This window comes from Pelophylax lessonae, assembly GCF_965119305.1.
Source record: "Pelophylax lessonae genome assembly, chromosome: 2".
Lineage (NCBI taxonomy): Eukaryota > Metazoa > Chordata > Amphibia > Anura > Ranidae > Pelophylax > Pelophylax lessonae.
Genome location: NC_138769.1, coordinates 601,997,655 through 602,018,582, shown reverse-complemented (window position 1 = coordinate 602,018,582; position 20,928 = coordinate 601,997,655). Strand labels below are relative to the sequence as shown.

The following is a 20,928-nucleotide window of genomic DNA, read 5'->3' as shown; positions in this document are numbered from 1 at the left end:
ATTAAAAGTCAGCAGCTACAGTATGTGTAGCTGCTGACTTTTTATTTTTGGAGGGGGAGGCTGGAACACCGCTTTAAGAGCATGTATGAAGTTGTGGATCGTCTTTTTCTACTAATGGTATATACATAGTTACTTTTATCCAAGCTAGACCAATGTAACTATGTAAAAAGTATCCATACCTGGAATTGCATGTAATTTAGCTTTAAACGAATACAACCAAAAAAGAGAACAGTGAGATAGTTCTAGGTTTTAAAAACTACAAAGAGTCTTCTAACTCTCTCTAAACAACCCCTGCTCCCATAAACCCCATTAGTTCTCTCGCTGACTTTAGCCAAAAATGTACAGAGGTAGACAGAAGGAGTGAAAATAGCTTATTAATATCTATTCCAGCTTCAGGGCCCAATACAAAAATTGATTATACGTTGAAGTTGGAGTTTTAAACTGCTCTGTTATATATGTTGGGAGTTCTTCTTTAAAAGTGAAAATCCATTTCCTTTCCCTATGGACAAATTTGATAATGGTGACAATTTTATTCTCTTAAAGTAAAACCTAACTGCATCTGAGCACCACAAACTGAAAATGCTATTTAAGTCATTTTTAATATTCAAAGCAAACTCACCCATCCATCCATGTAAATTTGGTGTTATTTTTACAATGTTTTATTGCAGTTTTTTCACATGCTAAGGCTAGGTTCACACTAATACATTTTTGCAGCGTGTTTTTGATGTGTTTTCACGCTTCTGTGTTTTTTGGGAATTTTTTTGCAGGAGGAGACTGGCTGTTAAAACACATAACCCTAACAAAAATGCCCCAAAGGTATATATGTTTTTATGTGTTTTTTATGCAGTACCATAAAAGTCTAGGGAGCGAAAAGTACACTGTGCTACATGTAAAAAAAAAGTCCCTGCACCTTTCCAAAAACACATAGGAAACTGCATAGATGTGAACGGGACCCATTGGAAATAATGTTAACGGCTTGTGGTGCATTTCTGCAGATCTGAAAACATACTAAAAACACACACAAGAACCTAGCCCATCACTGAGGGAGATTTTCTATGAATGATATTATGAAATTCTGAAAACATCATAAATACGTTGAGCGAAAATTGGCTGGTTCAGCAGGGACCAGCTGAATTTCAATCCGTGTATGGGCATTTTGCTTGTAAAGAAGTCGATATGCAGACCGACCTCTGTACAACCGCCCTGTCTGTTTTTTTCGGCTCGATCAGCACCGCAGGCTATAGTCAGCAAGGCTGATCAGTGTATTCTAATGGCAGGGAAGTCTCCCCGCTGTTAGAATACAATAGCTCAGCAGGGAGGATTCCCCCATCCACAATTTTTAGTTTTAGGATACACTCTTCAATCCAATCATGTATTTATATGGGAATATTTTAAATATGTATGAAATACTGTCATGGAATTATTACAAATCAGTTTATCATTTTATGTGTTTCTTATGTATTATAATGAGAATTGTACTTCTTCATTAGTAAATTGGCAATTATGTATGTATTCAATCGTTGTACGTGTTGTGCCTCATTTAAAGTCCAAGGGCACATTTTTATTTTTTTATAGATAATGTTTTTTATGAATATTTCTAAAATATCGACTGCTTGTACCATGAAATAATAAACAAATGTGTGAATTGACTTAAGGCTACATTCACACCTGAGCGTAGCGTTTTCGTGCGTTTTTACCGCGATTTTTACCGCGATTTACAGGCGTTTTTACAGGCGTTTTTTGTGCAGGCGTTTTTAGATTGAATAGAAACCAATGGAAAACGCCTGTAATCTGCCCAAAAAGAAGCTCATGTACTTTTTTGAGCGTTGGGCATTTTGCTTACAGCTTCAAAACGCTCAGATGTGAACAGGGGCCATTGAAATGAATAGGATTTGTCTTGTTGGGCGTTTTGAGAGCTGATCCTAGAGCAGAAAAACTCCCCAAAAACGCCCCAAAACGCCTACATGTGAACGGAGCCTTAATGATTTATGTTCATTTTTTGTGGTATTTACCTCATATATTTACAGAATTTGTGGTATCTACTACAAATTCAATATTTTGATGAATTGACTCTTTTATTATCTTTTATCACATTCGATATTTCCAAAAAGACACAAATATAGATGTAGCACCCTCCTAGGTAGGTAGGTGCTAGGTAAAAGCATCTGTTGCTCCTGCTGTTTATTAGGGGAGCCTGATCTATTAGTTTGCCTGTCACATGTTTCCAGGGGTGATTCACTGGGTCTGAGGGAGTGTCCCCACTGTATCCAATGAGGGAGCATGTTGGACAGTGGAGGAAACCCAACCAGTGACACATCATGTTTTATGGCAGTCCCAGTGGGAGGGCATTCCTGCAATGCATCCTGGGATTGACCATAAATACGGAGGGGACATGTGACAGGGCATCTTTGGCGGGAAGCAGAGTCCCAGGAGGAGGCAGATGGCTGTCTCTCCTCCTGCAAGTGTGAGGAAAGTGGTTCAAGCAGTCGGCCTAGTGAACCAGGTGTGGAGCTGAGCTGCAGAGGATCCAGAGTGCTGACAGTGGAGCTGGGGGCAAAGTCTCTCAGAGAAGAATTTGGGGATTTGCCACAGGGTCTGCCTAGGAGAGGGGACCACTCCAGAGAAGTCAGGGGATCAAGGAGCTAGCTCACACAGGAAGTTTAACAGTAAAGGGGGTGCCGTGCAGTTGACCCTGAATAATAGAAACAAAGGGGATGCCAGGAAGGGCCCTGAAGATTGTTCTCCAGTGAAGTACAGTTTATGTCATGCTGTTGCTAATGGTAACCCAGGGGAACCCTTAACCAGCAGCTCCCAAGGGAATAGTGCTACATAGCATATAATACCCATTAGTTAATTGACCCCACAGTTACAAGGAACCAAAGTAACAGTAAAACATGCCATATAGGATGGATTCCCTAATCCTTTTCTCTCTCCTTCTTCCCTTTATCCTCATTTTTTTATTTATTTTTTACCACGTTTGGCATTCCCTTCCCTTCTCCTCCATATCCCCCACCCATATACCTACCTACATTTAATTTACCCCCTCTTCTTTTACCCCCACCCCCATATACCTTATGGGCTCCTCTCGTTTTTCCCTTCTTTGTGACACCAACACAATCCCACGTTTAGAAAGATCCAAACGATGTATACACCTCAGATACTGTATAAACATACCCACTTCCATATAGGCTTTTATTAGACCAGACAGCAACACCCACATGCCAATTTTCAATACTGGAGGATATCCCTCACATGTATTACTTTGTTTCACTCCCTGCTATCATGACCCCATTATAGGTCTGGCTCCAAATACTTGGAATGTTAATTAATTACCTATCTCTAGGGTTGTAGGAAACACATCACTAGATATTTGCTCACCTTATAATTCCTTTCAGATGATCTATACGCTACAAAGCGAACATGTAATTGACGTTTTTGTCTTCATTATCCACTACATTGCTATGTTAATGACTTTCATTGCCATGTGTATGCATTTGTTAAATAAAGCTTTTGAAAAAAAAAAAAAAAAAAACATGCCGTACACCTAATAGGCCATTACAATGATGCAATTTAGGCAGAACCAGAGTTTTGTTTTTCAATGCAAAGTTTCTGATATTGCAAATTAAAAATAGTTCATGCATGTACACTTGTAAAACCTAGGTGTCTTTTGGCTTTTCCAGGTCTTCCTTCTGTCAGGCCGGCACAGTGCAGGACCAAGGATACACAATGACCTCTTGGCTTCAGCTCTGCTAGTTGAAGTGTGTCGAGGACGCCTTTTTTTAGTATATCATTATGCTCCTATATTTGCATAAAGGCCATCACTACATAAAGCAGGTTCAGTCCTGTGTTCTCCCTTCTTATTTGTTGGCAGATGATTTTTTTATTTTTTTTTAAGTAACCAATTGCCTAAATAAAAAGAGCAGGAGAGGGTGAAGATTGGATACAACAGCCCTGTTACATGCTGCTTCCTGGCAAAGAATAAACATTTTTTCCTACAGGGGACTCTAGTAAATGGATGAATAATATATCACTTTCCTACGATAGTAGCACCCCTTTATCACTTCCCACCAATGCTAATGAAGAGACTAGACAAGAAAGCATATGAGTAATACGAAATATGGGGAAAAGGTAACACAGATTTTATATATATACAGTATATATATATATATATATATATATATATATATATATATATATATATAAACTGTATGTATGCGTGAGTAATTTCGAACTTGCAATTTCAGAGTGTTTGCATTACATAAAGATATTTCAGTTCTGAGTTAATCTTAGTAAGTATTGGTGGGGCTATGTATAATGAGAGTACATTTCTACAAGATAGATAATGGAAAAAGCTCATTTATAGCTGCTAAACAAAGTCAGATTGCAGTCTAGTAATGTTAATCAGCATGAAATTAAAAGAAAGAAACACAACTGTAATCGTATTTGCTACTATGGAAACCAGCGCAATGTTCTTATGCCACAAACTTTGTTAAAGGGTCCAACCAAGTGGTGAAGATTTTTTTAATGTTTAGATGTCAGATAAGTAGAGGGCACTACCATTTTTATATTGATTAAAGAGGAACTCCACTTTCTCAATCAACGTTGACTATTTTTAATCCTTATGATGTTAGCATTATTCAGTAAATAGAAAAGTATATCATATTTACAAGTATTAAACTTTATTTTACATTCTTAAGTTACTTACTACATTATGTCATACATCCCAGGAGTCTTAGCGAGGAGGTTCTCAGCTAAGCACACCCTGTTGTGTGCTTGCCTGAGCTAAAGACAGATGGATTCCAGCAAGTAAATGCTACATGAATCATCTGCGCTTACTCAAGATGGACACAGCCAGAAATGCTAGGGGATAATTTTCAAAGTAATTAAAGACCCAGCGCCAAGGACACTTGTGTACAAAAATTGCAAAAAATGTGTTTTAAGAATAAATAAACAGAGATGCAGCAATTAATCCATAGCAGGCTATGTGAACAGTGAAGAAATATATTAGGCGCAATATCTGTTGAATGAATTGTTAATGAATTATTAAAAATAATTAATTATATATTATTTTAAATGGTGGATAATTCTTAATAATAATTATTTGTGTAGTGTTTTAAATAGTGGATATTCAGTGAATCAAAACTAAAATCTCATGTGCATCATATGAGGAAAGTGCTAGTGCAAAATATGTGCTAACATAAAGTGCCTGTGTTCCAATAAATTAATATATATCTATAAATAATAAATATTAAATGTAGCAATTGATATTGCATTATTTAACCTGGTGAATTTTTTCTTTTTATGCATTGCACTTTTACAAGATTTTTGATTTTTTTTTTTGTTTTTGATTTTGCACCTGCACAAAAAAAAATTTTCTGAATTTTTTGGGATTTTCGGATATATATATATATTGATCTTGATTAATTTGCTTTATCGCATCACATCAATTGTTCACTGGCATATAATTAGTTGGGGGTTTTATGAATAAATGGATTTTTGTAAAATCTTACCGTAAAATCCTTTTCTCTTAGCTCATTGACAGACGTAGTCCTCGGTGATACACCACCTTCGGGTTATGTTGCCTCCACAGGAGCAGGACTAGACAGGAAATTAAAAAGCTCTGGCCACACCCTAGGGGCAGTCCCAGAGGGTATATCCTCTCTCTCTCTGCCTCAGCAAATCAGTTATGTGAAAAAGCAGTCTTTAGAGATTTTAACCCAACCCAACTCAAAAAAACAGAGGGGCGGGGACTACGTCTGTCAATGAGCTAAGAGAAAAGGATTTTACGGTAAGATTTTACAAAAATCCATTTTTCTCTAGCGCTCATTGACAGACGTAGTCCTCGGTGATACACCACCTTCGGGACGTCCCAGAGCAGTATCACAACTGAGGGGTGGGAAAATGAAATCAAATCCCAATCTAGAAGGCCCAACCGGTGCCAACTAGACGTTTACAATGCTCATCCTTAATGATGAGACTCAACAAAAAAGAGAAAATTTTTTTTTTTTTTTTTTTTTCAAACAGAAAAAAAAAAACCCTCGAGGTAGACCACCGGTCTCCTCAAATTGCGGCCTGCAAAACCTTGCGGCCAAATGAGGCATCCGCCGATGCCGTCACATCAATTTTATAGAATTTTGTAAAGGTATGTACCGACGACCAAGTGGCCGCCTTACATACCTGGACCACTGACGCCTGATGGCGAAAGGCCCAGGAAGTACTGAGCGCTCGAGTGGAGTGCGCCCTAACAGGGAACGGAGGACTCTGACCCTTAATAGAATAAGCCTGTACCACCGTTTGTCTAATCCATTTGGCAATGGTCGCGGCAGATGCAGGCAAACCCTTTCTGGGGCCATCCGTGATCACAAAAAGTGAATCCGTCTTACGGAATGATTCCGTAGCTTTCAGGTATACCCTGATTGCCCGAACCACATCTAAGGAATGCAACGCATGTTCCCGATGATGCTTGGGCTGAGGACACAAGGAAGGTAGTACAATATCTTCATTCAGATGAAAATCTGAAACCACCTTAGGAAGAAAAGATGGCTTAGGATGAAGTACTACCTTATCCCTATGAATCACTAGGTATGGGGACTGGCATGATAATGCAGCCAGTTCTGACACCCTGCGAGCAGAAGTAATAGCCACCAAGAAGACCACCTTCTGGGATAAAGTAAGCAAGGGAATCTCCCTGATGTTTTCAAAGGGAGGTTTCTGTAGAACCGACAAAACCAAATTAAGATCCCAGGGCGGTAAGGGCGCGCGGACTGGAGGAGCCAGGTGCCGCACCCCCTGGATGAAATTCCGCACCAAGGATTTGGTAGCTAAAGGTTTCTGAAAGAAGATTGCTAATGCTGAAACTTGACCCTTGATGGTGCTCAAGGCTAGCTTCTGCTCAACCCCTTGTTGCAAAAAGGCCAATATTCGAGACACCGAATAGGTACGTGGAGGAAATCCTAAAGATTCGCACCACGCAATATAAGTCTTCCATGTGTGATAATAGACTTTGCTGGAAGTCGCTTTCCTTGCTTTAATAAGGGTAGGAATGACTGAAGTAGACAAACCTCTGTCCTTCAGTACTTGGGTCTCAATGGCCAGGCCATTAAAACCAGCGACTGTAAAGCACGAAGGTAAATTGGTCCTTGAGACCACAGACACTCCCTGAGACGAAGTTCCCACGGAACGTCTGCGACTAACATGTCCAAGTCGGCCAGGCCGGCTTGAGGAGGCCAGCCTAGAATTTCTAGGACCACTGGCGCTGATTGGATCTGAACCAGGCGTCCCTAGAGCTATCTGGCCCCGACCATCCGAGAAAGTCTGGTCGTTTTCTGTTTCCACACATTTATCAGATACCTGATAGTTATCAGGAAAGGTGATCTTTTCTGGTTGAACCTCAGGGACCGAAGTCACCCGACTAGAGGCTACTTGGCCTATCTGGTCAATCAGATCCGATTCCTGTGAGGTATCGGGACTAATCTTAGGAAAAGGTAAAGGAAAAGATCTATTCAGGGAACGGTAACTACCGCTTCCTGTGGTACTTAAATGTTGGAAGGGAAGAATCGCACCGGTAGTAGTGGTTGATGCTCGATCTAATGTCCTGAATACCGGTGAAAACGTCCCCCCACCCTGAAACCGGGTGGGGGCGCACCTTCAGGCTGTGTACTCCTTTACTTCGGGTTTGGCTGGGTTGGTCCTCTGCTTGTCCGACCAGCCCTTCTTGAACCCTCCTGGAGGAGTCTTGCCTTTCCCGGGAGTACCAGCCGGGCGCCCTTTATGGGCGGTAAAGAAAGGTCCTCGCTTGTTGCGAGGTTCCTTAGCTTTTGCAGCCTGTGGCAAAAAAGTGCTCTTGCCCCCAGTGGCATCCTTGATGATTTCATCTAGGTTGGCCCCAAATAGACGATTCCCCTGAAAAGGGAGATTGGTCAAGGTCTTTTTGGAACCTAGGTCAGCTGACCAGCATTTTAACCACAGCACACGTCTGAGGATCACTGCTAACTTAGATGCATGCCCTAACAAGGGAGTAGTGTCCAAGGCTGCGTCACAGATAAACCGTAGCCCTTGTATGATCTGTTCCATCAAATCAGATGTCTCCTGGGGAATATCTTTTCCCCTAAGATCTTGGCGTACCATTTTCGCCCATTCCGTAAGTGTCTGGGAAACTAGACCAATAACAATTACTGGTCTAAATGCTGACCCTATCAGAGAAAAGATAGTGCGGGACTCTGCTTCTATCTTTCGATCCACCGGATCCTTAAAGGACGAAGTGTCCTCCACTGGAATAACCGTGGCTTTATTCAGCCTGGAAATAGGCGGATCCACGACTGGTGGTACCGTCCATTTCTTAATGATGGATTCCTCAAACGGATAGCGTCTAGCAATACGCTTGGAAATAGTAAAAGTACGTTTAGAATGCTCCCATTCTCCTTTAATCTGATTACCGAAACATTTAGGTACAGGAAAAGCCTTCGCCGTCTTGATGGGCTTATTAGTCCCAAAAGGCCTCTCTGTTTCAGTTGCCTCTGCCGGTAAAGCCTCAAGTTTTAAGGTTTCTTGTACTGCCACAACTAGTGCGTCCACCAATGCTTCTTCCTGAATTATAGCAAGAGAAGAAGCGTCCTCCTCACTGTCTGAGGGGGCTTTACCTGGGATAACAGCCCTTGCAGAGGAACCTGCAACTGCCGTGACCATCTCTGAATCTGAGTCAGAGGTGTCAGATAGTATAGGGGTAGGCGGGGGTCGCTTCCTTGACCCCCGTCCCTGACAGGCCGCCTCCACCCGAGCCACCATAGACTCCAAAATTGCCGTAAATGACTCTATACTCTGTGCACCGGCGGGTCCCGAGGCCCCCTCGAGGGAAACAGGTGGGGGAATATGTGTGGCAGGGTCCATAATAACTCCAGTTACTTCCTGGATAATATAATTCAAAAGTAAAGAAAAAAACTTTTTTTTTTTTTTTTTTCTTTTCTGACCCCCAGCGCCACAAAAAGCCCCTTAGTGTTACCTGCTAGGGATCCCTATAGATCGAGAGAGAGAGAGATAGACCCCCAGGCTCACCACTTGATGCTCAGAGTTAAACTGCAACAGCTTACAGCGCTGTCTTGACAAACAGGAAGTCTTTTGGCTGGCTGCCCAGGAAGAAAGGAGGCGGCTCCGCCCCTCTGCACGCCTTCCGGCGCCTCCCCCCAAGCTCCACGAGGTGTAGGATCACCTCAAACATGGCCGCCCCCATGCTGGAGACACGAGGCTACGCCAAAATGGCGGCTCGTGCGATCCAGCAAAAAAAATGGCGGCGGCCTATACTGAATAGCGGTGTGCTGCAGGGCACACAACACTCTCTCTTCATGGGGATATGGCGTGGTTGGCGGTACCGGCCCTGGCGGACCGCATGGCCGTTCGGGAGGCCTGCTAATAGCTGGAGATCTGATTTGGAAGGCAGTCTACATGTCCGTGGCTTCTGACTGGTAGGTAGCTTATACTTAACCCATAAGATTCCCAGAATGCCACAGATTACATCTTTTAAACATGTATACAATAGATTGTTAGCTCCCAAACCAAGCCTCCTGGCTTTTGCACACATAAAATCACACTCAAAGTAGGAGGATTTGTGACATGTTATAGGATAGAAAGGACTCTTTCTTACCATACAGAGAGGGGCCCGCGTTCACCACAAAACCCGTCAGGGAAAAGGGGGAACATACTACTCACCATACCGGAAACCAGGCGGGCACCAACTCCTGACAGTACCCCTCTCCACCGGGGCGGGAGGGCTGTCGACCGATACGGACGCCGTGACTCATGGTCTTTGGCGTTTCAGCGAGACGTTTAACTCGCGGGTTCAGTCCTTTTAATGGGACTTTGTCGCGGCCAACCCAGCGCGGAGCTATGGCCTGCACGCGCTCGTAGGCTGAACTGGGGTGACCACCGGATCTCAACATCCAGCCCGTCGCCCAGTTCAGCTTTCTTGCTTGAAGATCTCACAGGAACACTGGAGAAAAAAAGCTGTCTAACAATCCTTTAAGAAAAAAATTCTTGCCAGGACCTAAGATCCCAGCAAGGTATCTAGGACCTTACTCCTAACTAGACAGAAAATAACTGATTTGCTGAGGCAGAGAGAGAGAGGATATACCCTCTGGGACTGCCCCTAGGGTGTGGCCAGAGCTTTTTAATTTCCTGTCTAGTCCTGCTCCTGTGGAGGCAACATAACCCGAAGGTGGTGTATCACCGAGGACTACGTCTGTCAATGAGCGCTAGAGAAATTTAATATTTATTGATATATATTAATTTATTGGAACACAGGCACTTTATGTTAGCACATATTTTGCACTAACACTTTCCTCATATGTTGCACATGAGATTTTAGTTTTGATTCACATAATTTTCAAAGTGACTGAACAGCAAAATAAAACATGGAGACATAGATGGATGGGGGAGTTTGCTTTGAATATTAAAAATTAATTGACTAGTGTTTTTGGTTTGTGGTGCTCAGATACAGTGTAGATTTGCTTGAACTTCCATCTATTTTATATATATATAAAGCAATCAAGAGGTGAGCTGCATGTGCTGATTTTGATGGATTACATTCACAGATGTATGCACCAAGTGGGCTCCACTTCATCCAGTATAATAAGTGGGATGGTGCACAACACCCAGATATGCAATTCACACTCCCATAAGAAAATTAAAATTACATACTAAACAAAACATCAAACAATGAATTCTCAAGTACATATAAATATTTTCCAATATTTTTGTTGAACCTAAGGCTGCATTCACATGTCAGCATTTGGATCGTGGGCAGAATCGCCGCGATTCCGCCCGCGATCCGGAGATTATTGCAAATCGCGGGACGCCTGTGCGTTGCCTGTGATTTGCAATAGCCCCCCAAACGCTGAGCGATGTTGCCGCGATTTCCGCCTGCCGAATTGCGGTAACATCGCGCAAAAAAAAAATCTCAGGGACGCATTACGCCCAAAAAAGTACAAGAGCTTCTTTGGAGCGTATTGTGTCCCGCGATTTTTTTTGTGCTATGTTACCGCGATTCGGCAGGTGGAAATCGCGGCAACATCGCTCAGCGTTTGGGGGGCTATTGCAAATCACGGGCAACGCACAGGCGTCCCGCGATTTGCAATAATCTCCGGATCGCGGGCGGAATCGCGGCGATTCTGCCCGCGATCCAAATGCTGACATGTGAATGCAGCCTTAAGGATAAATTAACCAATTGAAGGAATCTCTGAAAACCATATGTACCAATGCTATAGTAATGTTTCAGTGTGGGTAAATATTTTAATGATTTCTTTGCAGTATAGAGGAACAATCCCAAAAGGAACCAACCTCTTTTAAAAGCAGCTTATTGATAAATGGCATATGGGCTGGTATTAATGCAGCTGGCAACCTGCATACTTATATTATCAGCATACCAGAAGACTGGTATGCCAACTGGTATCATTAGGGATTTGGGGGGGGGGGACTATTTGTTTAATAAAAGAATTTAACTAAAAAAAAGGAGATTGGTGGATTCAAACCCTGTAAACAGGATAAAAGCAGATGACCGGATTATGATTCATCGTGTAGTCACTCACCAGATGTCCACCTTCTCAGAGACAGGCTCATTGCGTATGACCTCTGGTGCCATCCAAGCTACTGTACCAGCAAAGGACATTTTAGTGCTCTTGTCACTCAACTCTTTGGAAGTACCAAAATCTGATATTTTTACTAGGTCATCATAGGTGATCAGCATGCTGTGGGTAACAAAAGAATAAACATGACATAGGCATACCCTAAATATTAGAAATACTATTCAATTTTAGTACATAGGTAAATTATGTACAGTACATAAATTTGTAGTTATATAATACACTAGAGAAGCATAGCACTTTAAGACATTTTGCATGCACTGAAATATAAATAGTGGTAAGTAGTTAGCTGACTTTCAGAATTTATGGATCCTTTAGTTCCAGATTCCTCATCTGAACAAGAAAATAAAGCTAAACATGGGACAACAAATAATACATACCATATCATCAACTCCAGGCAGATACAAATGGCACAGATTTATGCAGATTGATATTTAATAATACATTCTTTAAAGTGATTGTAAATCCATATATTTTTTTTTAAATGACAAAAATGTTATACCGTATTTTCCGGCGTATAAGACGACTGGGGGTATAAGATGACCCCCCTAATTTTCATCTACCGGTAATACTTATACTTAGGTTACCTTGGAGATATTATACTCGGCGTATAAGACGACCCCCCCATTTTTGGGGGATTTTTTTGAGGTTCAAAAGTAGTCTTATATGCCAGAAAATACAGTACTTACCTGCTTTGTGCAATGGTTTTGCAAAAAGTAACTCCAATCCTCCTCTTCTGGGGTCCCTTACCGAAACTCCTGGCTCCTCCTCAATGCGGAGTGCCCACCATAGTAAGCTGCTTTTTTATTTATTTATTTAAAGGATATGCAATAGACAAGAAAGTACATGGTTTTATATATGAAACTATCCGTTTTTTCCAATAACATGTGGAGGTAAGGTTTCCAGGAATGTCCATTGTAAGAAAATAAATTTTCTTGTTGAACATGGTAAAGACATGCATTAAAAGTCAATACCAAGGTCTCTGAGAAAACATGGTGTGTCTCGAAATTGGAAGTCATTCCTGGACAGTCTCAGAGCATACTACTTACAGGAAGAAAGGTATGGTATATATATAAAGAATAAAATAGAATCAGGCGCAAAGGGTGCAAATTGATAAGAAATTAATCAAAATATAAAAATGGTGTTGCTGCCCACCCTAAAGGAAAGTATTGAAATATGGGAATAATTAATGGGTCTGGCGCTGCTAATTACCATATGCAGAGGTAAATATGTTGTTAAATAAATCTTATTAATTGATTGTCTCTTCCACAACTCCCTATGTCCAAATATTAAGTGCTCAAAAGTATGTGAAACCAATACACAAATATTAAAATTGGCTAATATAAAAATAAATATATAGTACTATAAAAAGATGTTAAAAACAATGGTGTAAATAATTAGTGTCAATATACATTAAATAATTCATAAAGGGTTATCCTACTCATAAAGTAACAATATGCTGTCCACAGTGCTCCACAATTAACAGTGCAATAGTGATCCTATAGAACAGGCATCACTAAATGGCGGCCCGCGGACCGAGTCCGACCCCCATCACTCCCCCTGCCGGACCGCAGCGGTCGCGCCATTTATCAGCCTGTTTTCCTTTCAGCTGTCATGCTTTCTTTCTTTGCAGAGCCGACAGCGTGAGGCGGGACAGTTCTGGAGGGAGGGCGGGAACTGCCAAAGGTAAGCAAGCCAGTGATTGGTTGCCAAGATGAATGGCAATGTAAACAACCAATCACTATCTTGCAGCTTCCTTCCTCCAGACCTGCTATGCCTCGAGTCCTCCTGTCTGTGTAAGGTAGGGGAGACATGCTGTAGGAAGGGGGAGAGACACTGAGTACAGCTCCAAAGTGATCCGTGATAAAAATGGTTTCCACTAGTCGTGCTCCCCCGATAGTCCCACACTCACCAGAGCTCAGTCCCCTCAAGGGGTTCCCAGGCCTGTCAGGATGGTGGCTTCAACCAGATCAGCCGACTCAGGGTCCATAATCATATAACACCTTAGTTCCCCTTCTTAGTGCTCGTTTCCATGAAAAGATAAAGAGCAACAGCCCATAGAGTACCAATTTTGAATAATTTTATTAAATGCAAATAAAAGCACTTACTCACTTACTTACAATGTAAAAACAGTGCGGCTTTGGTAATTCAAACAGGAAATTCGGGTCTCGTGTGTTCCACGGCCTGTAACCGGAAGTAGCCAGAAGTGACGAAAAGACGCTCGTGGCTCCGCAGTAAGCGTTTCGTCACAATGACGTCATCAGGAGCAGCCGCATTTAATAAAATTATCACGGATCACTTTGGAGCACTTTGAAGAGCACCTGTCACTTTATTAATTGAATATTTTCATAAGGACTAGAAAATATCCTTTATACATGCATTTTTTGTGATTTTATAGCACTTTGTATAGGATCACCATTGCACTGTTTTGTGGAGCACCGTGGACAACACATTGTCACTTTATGAGTAGGATAACCCTTTATGAATTATTTAATGTATATTGACACTAATTATTTTAGCACCATTGTTTTTAACATATTTTTATAGCACTATATATTTATTTTTATACTAGCCAATTTTAATATTTGTGTATTGGTATCACATACCTTTGAGTACTTAATATTTGGATATAGGAAGTTGTGGAAGAGACAGACCATCAATTAATAAGATTTATTTAACAACATATCTACCTCTGCATTGGTAATTAGCAGCACCAGACCCATTAATTATTCCCATATGGTATACATATGTATTAGTAAAAGCTTGAATCTGTGAGCATCCAGCAACAGTTTAATTTTAATGTAAACAATAGGGAGAGAAGATGTGGACGTAAGAGAATATATTCTAAAGAAGGAGGGGAAGAAAGGGATAGGGAAGAAAGGTTAAAAAAAAAAGAAAAAAAAAAAAAAGTAGAGGGGAGGTAGGGAAGGGAGATCACCACTTGAGGAGCTTTTAGGGTAGTAGGTTCAATGAAGGTATCAATCCCTTATGTGGAACAAGAGTAAGTCAGGTATTCATATGAGAAGCTAAAAAGATTCAAGTGCAACCATCTGGTCTTATGTTCCTCGGTTGTATCCCGAAAGGGGGCGAAAGAAGATCCTCTTAGTTGCTCATTTTCATTCACCCACGCAAGCCATTGTGTAACTGCTGGGGCAGATTGTTGTATCCACATAGTTGGAATGCAAGCATGTGCTGCATAGTAAGCCGCTAGCTTTGGGGCACTTGTGCGGGCTCGCTCCTAAGCCCTGCTCTGTGTGTCCACGGAGTAGGGAGAAAGCAGAGGGAGCTGCTTCTCTTGTGCATAGCGCTGAATTGAGAATGGGGCTCAGATAAGTATGGGGGAGGGCCGGGTGGGTGGGGGTTTGGCTGCATGCAGAAGTTTTTTTTACCCTAATGCAGAGAATGTATTAAGGTTAAAAAAAAAAAACTGTCTGCCTTTAGAACCACTTTAATGTATTTTTTAACAATCAGTGTAAATACCTGAACTGAACTTGGTATCATTGACTTGCAGTCTGTATTGCAGAGCTCAGACTGGGGGAGAGAGAATCAGCAATCAATTGTGCTGCAGTGCCCAAGTGCTAAGATGAGACATGCTGATAGGATGAAATAGGACAGTGAGATAAGCTTAAATCTGCTGCTTCTCCTTTCACTGTCCAGTCACAGACTGTAGGAGGGACAAGACCTGTAAGTGTAACATAACTGAAGCAGAGAAAAAAAAACAAGTCTCTTTTTTTGCTGTACAGGAGAAGCAGCAATCGGTTGTGCTGCAGTGCTCAAGTACTAACAAGGAACATGCTGATAGGATGAGGGAGCAGAGTCACACAGAGATGAGCTCACCAACCTGCTGCTTCTCCTTTCATTTTCCATTCACAGGCTGGAGGAGGGACAAGACCTGTAACTGTTACTTAACTATAGAAGGAAAAAAATCTATTCTCTTCATTTGCTGTACAGGAGAAGCAGTAATCTGTTGTGCTGCAGTGCCTAAGTGATAACATGGAACATGCTTATAGGATGAGCGAGCAGAGTGACACAGAGATGAGCTCATCAGTCTGCTGCTTCTCCTTTCACTGCCCAGTCACAGGCTGGGGGAGGGACAAGACCTCTAAGTGTTACTTAACTGCAAGAAAAAAAAAATAAGTCCCTTTCTTTGCTGAACAGGGCAGCACAATTGGATGGATTGAAATACAAATCATTTGGCAGGTAAAACATGACTGGTCTCCTTTCAGGTAAATTTTACAGTATCGATGCACAATATTTATTTAGTAAAAACAAACTGTACTTTTGTCTTTGTTTCTGAGGGAAGAACTGCTCTTCCACAGTAAGCGGATTTTACCTTGCATTCTATGATGGCAGTGTGGGAGAATGAAATAAGGAATTTGTTTCTATGGGCAACAAGAAAAAATCTTCCTACAGATTCTTTGATTAATAACCTCCTATATAGCTCACATGACCCATCCGCTCAATGCACAGAGGTGCCCGCTAATATGAGAGCTAATATGTGCCAAGGCAACATGCGTGCTATACTCACACTTCCCACCCACACAGAAGACAGAGACCAGTGCTGTAACAAATGCCAGCATGAGCCATAGATCCTATGTACAGTATATCATATCACCACTGATTGCTGCAAACTATTTCAGAGAAAGATTTTCACTAGTGCACAGAACTGTACTGTAAGGGTACACATTGGGTTATATGCACAAAATAAGGAACCTGCCAAATGGAAACACAACATTTCTTCCATCTAATGAACAGATGACCTGAATGAACATAAAATTGGCAACACGAATCTGGCAACCATGGTAACAGTTATAGAATGTAAACTCTATCCAAAGCTACTCTAATTTACAATGCGCAACATTTAAATGTGTATATTTTGTATACTGTTCTCTAATTTATTAACCCTCTCCTGCCCAGCCATGGCACTCGCTTTATCTGTTTTTGGGAGCAGTAAACCATGTATGAGACAAAAACACCCAGGACAGTCCAAGAACAAAACAAACTGGCAGCACATGTACCTTTTTGGTATTATGTCAGCAGTCAGCCTTCTCACCAAGCAGCAGACTCCCATGGCACAGAGAGTGGCAGAGAGGGACTAAAGGTATTATGTCAGCAGTCAGCCTTTTCACCAAGCAGCAGACTCCCACAGCACAGAGTGGCAGAGAGGGACTAAAGGTATTATGTCAGCAGTCAGCCTTTTCACCAAGCAGCAGACTCCCACAGCACAGAGAGTGGGAGAGAGGGACTAAATGTATTATGTCAGCAGTCAGTTTTTTAACCAAGCAGCAGACTCCCATGGCACAGAGAGTGGCAGAGAGGGACTAAAGGTATTATGTCAGCAGTCAGTCTTCTCACCAAGCAGCAGACTCTCATGGCACAGAGAGTGGCAGAGAGGGACTAAAGGTATTATGTCAGCAGTCAGTCTTTTTACCAAGCAGCAGACTCCCATGGCACAGAGAGTGGCAGAGAGGGACTAAAGGTATTATGTCAGCAGTTAGCCTTCTCACCAAGCAGCAGACTCCCATGGCACAGAGAGTGGCAGAGAGGGACTAAAGGTATTATGTCAGCAGTCAGTCTTCTCACCAAGCAGCAGACTCTCATGGCACAGAGAGTGGCAGAGAGGGACTAAAGGTATTATGTCAGCAGTCAGTCTTTTCACCAAGCAGCAGACTCCCACAGCCCAGAGAGTGAGAGAGAGAGACTAAAGGTATTATGTCAGCAGTCAGCCTTCTCACCAAGCAGCAGACTCCAACAGCACAGAGAGTGGGAGAGAGGGACTAAGGGTATTATGTCAGCAATCAGTCTTTTCACCAAGCAGCAGACTCCCACAGCACAGAAAGTGGGGGAGAGGGACTAAAGGTATTATGTCAGCAGTCAGCCTTCTCACCAAGCAGCAGACTCCCACAGCACAGAGGGTGAGGGAGAGGGACTAAAGGTTTTATGTCAGCAGTCAGCCTTCTCACCAAGCAGCAGACTCCAACAGCACAGAGAATGGCAGAGAGGGACTAAAGTTATTATGTCAGCAGTCAGCCTTCTCACCAAGCAGCAGACTCCAACAGCACAGAGAGTGGCAGAGAGGGACTAAAGGTATTATGTCAGCAGTTAGTCTTCTCACCAAGCAGCAGACTCCCACAGCACAGAGAGTGGCAGAGAGGGACTAAAGGTATTATGTTAGCAGTCAGTCTTCTCACCAAGCAGCAGACTCCCATGGCACAGAGAGTGGCAGAGAGGGACTAAAGGTATTATGTCAGCAGTCAGCCTTCTCACCAAGCAGCAGACTCCCACAGCACAGAGTGGGGGAGAGGGACTAAAGGTATTATGTCAGCAGTCAGTCTTTTCACCAAGCAGCAGACTCCCATGGCACAGAGAGTGGGGGAGAGAGACTAAAGGTATTATGTCAGCAGTCAGTCTTCTCACCAAGCAGCAGACTCCCACAGCACAGAGAGTGGCAGAGAGGGACTAAAGGTATTATGTCAGCAGTCAGCCTTCTCACCAAGCAGCAGACTCCCACAGCACAGAGAGTGGCAGAGAGGGACTAAAGGTATTATGTCAGCAGTCAGCCTTCTCACCAAGCAGCAGACTCCCACAGCACAGAGAGTGGGGGAGAGGGACTAAAGGTATTATGTCAGCAGTCAGCCTTCTCACCAAGCAGCAGACTCCCACAGCACAGAGAGTGGGGGAGAGGGACTAAATGTATTATGTCAGCAGTCAGCCTTTTCACCAAGCAGCAGACTCCCATGGCACAGAGAGTGGCAGAGAGGGACTAAAGGTATTACGTCAGCAGTCAGTCTTTTCACCAAGCAGCAGACTCCCACAGCACAGAGAGTGGCAGAGAGGGACTAAAGGTATTATGTCAGCAGTCAGCATTCTCACCAAGCAGCAGACTCCCACAGCACAGAGAGTGGGAGAGAGAGACTAAAGGTATTATGTCAGCAGTCAGGATTTTCACCAAGCAGCAGACTCCCACAGCACAGAGAGTGGGGGAGAGGGACTCTAGAATAAGTCAGCTCACATATAAAAAGGTTTGTGTACATCTGAAACTAGATACCAGGTAGGATGTGGACATAGGGATGGAGGCTTTATGCCAGCTAATGCTCTACAAAGGTTCCAGGCTCAAGGACCTTGGTGAATTATTAAGATGCAAGAAAACATCAAAGTTTGTTTCTTCCACATCAGCCATAAACCCTGGAGCCCCTCACCCTGTGTAGCTGAGAAACCTGGGTGACACGCATACATCGCCCACTATCCTGCCAGCCGGGTTCTTATACTTTGAATAAGGACACCACAATGTATCGGTCCTTCCATAGGGAATATTTTGTCAGTTTTGATTTGGAATGGAGAAACCCTTGTGAATCAGTGTGATGTTGGAGAGAATAAAGTGTTGCGTTACTGAATGCTGAGAAGGCCTGAGGCAAGTGCTACAAGCTCAGCTGTTAATTAAGTCAAGAATCAATGTGGATGCAGTGACATTATTATGAAGGTATTTTATTTTGCATGGGAAAGATTTTTATGGTTAGCAAAGTTCTATTTATTTCAGCAACAAACAGCAGAGGCCTCTCTGTGGTCTGCAGCGATTGCAGGTCTGACCCCATTCTGACCCCATTCTGCCATGGACCCAGGTGTCCCATGGATGAGTCAATATGAGTCCATATATTAACTGGGGGGATGTATGTCATAGGGATTATCTTTTTCAACGATTGTGCACAAATTGACCATGGTAATGGGGAGCATAATTAGAGACTTGACGACTGAATATTTTACATTATTTTAAGCTATCTATGCCTGTTGGATACAAATATGATATGATTAGCCAAGTACACATTATAGCACAGTATAGCAAGTTTCCACAATCACTACTTACTTTGGTGACTTGAGATCTCGATGGATAATCTTGTGGAGATGAAGATAGTTCATTCCCCCAGCTATACCCATGGACCAATCCACTAGTAAGGAGGGGGTGACTTTCCTTCCAGCACGAAGCACTTCATAAAGCTGCCCTTGAGCACAGAACTCCATTAAGATACAGTAACAAGGAGCCTGCGTGCATACACCCCTACAAAGCAAAATATGCAACAAGATCATTAACCCCTTGTATGACCACAACAAATTCCACCTCGTAACAGGGGAACATGAGACATGATGATGTTACATTACTCAGGAGCAGATAAACTGTATGTACTCTCCAGTCTCCTTTGCTGAAACTTGCCCTGCCCTGGAATTCTCATTTATGCTCTGTGCACCCTGTAATCTCAGGGTTTTTTTAACTTAAAGGGGAACTCCACCTTTGTTGAATAAAGCATGCATACATACACAATTGCTTATAGCAAATATACAAATGCTACCCAAGCTTTTTTGTAATTAAAAGTTATTTAAAAATTACCTTTCCATTTCAATCTGCAGCTCTGTCATTTTCTGTAAAATTCAATGCAATACAGCCACCTGGAGGTGTTCTGTACAAAATATATATATATATATATATATATATATATATATATCTATATAAATGTAATCTCCTGCTTGTGTGATTGGCTCACCGATTTTCCCAAAAGTCTATACTAAGATACGAGTCAGATTTCAGGCATCCTCTGCAAATTTCATTTTTGGTGAGATATTCCCTAATGGTTAATTACTTTGAAAGCGATGCAGACCCTGCAACTTTTCTCATCAGAACATTGAGAGTGCAAACCCCTCTTGGGCTCAATCTGACAGGTAGGAATCTTTCCAATCATTCGGTGTCTGCTACTCATCTCTGTCAATCCCTCTTCCACTCACCCAAGAAACTAAATTCAAGATACTAACAACAACTTACAAAGCCATCCACAACTCGGCCCCAGCTACATTACTAACCTAGTCTTAAAATACCAACCTAATCATTCTCTTTGTTCCTCCCAAGACCTCCTGCTCTCTAACTCCCTTGTTGCCTCCTCCAATTCTCCCCTCCAGGACTTTTCCCGAGCCTCTCCAATTCTATGGAACTCCCTTCCCAGTCTGTCCGACTATCTCCTACTCAGTTTGCTTTTAGACAATCCCTGAAAACCCTTCTGTACAGAGAAGCCTATTCTGTCCCCACCTAACAACTGTACTTTTATTTTCTCCATCAGCCCATCCCTCACAGCTATTTCCTTTTGTATCACTTGACCCTGCCTCTTAGATTGTAAGCTCTAATGGGCAGGGCCGACTGATTCCTCCTGTATTCAATTGTATTGTAACTTACTGTCTGCCCTTATGTTGTAAATCGCTGCGCAAACTGTTGGCACAGTATAAATCCTGTACAATAATAATAATCTGTCTGAGTTTA

The 20,928-nt window shown here is 42.3% G+C and overlaps 1 protein-coding gene across 3 annotated transcripts in view; it reads right to left on the bottom strand.

The window, feature by feature from the left end:
- Nucleotides 1-20,928, bottom strand: part of MAP3K12 (mitogen-activated protein kinase kinase kinase 12) — a 217,838-nt gene that overhangs the window by 53,291 nt on the left and 143,619 nt on the right. For all 3 annotated transcript variants that reach the window (XM_082247686.1, XM_082247687.1, XM_082247688.1), the window contains 2 exons: nucleotides 19,492-19,683; nucleotides 11,577-11,735 (listed from right to left, as the gene is read on the bottom strand). In XM_082247686.1, the coding sequence (XP_082103812.1) occupies nucleotides 11,577-11,735; nucleotides 19,492-19,683 (351 nt within the window). The remainder of the gene's footprint in view (nucleotides 1-11,576; nucleotides 11,736-19,491; nucleotides 19,684-20,928) is intronic.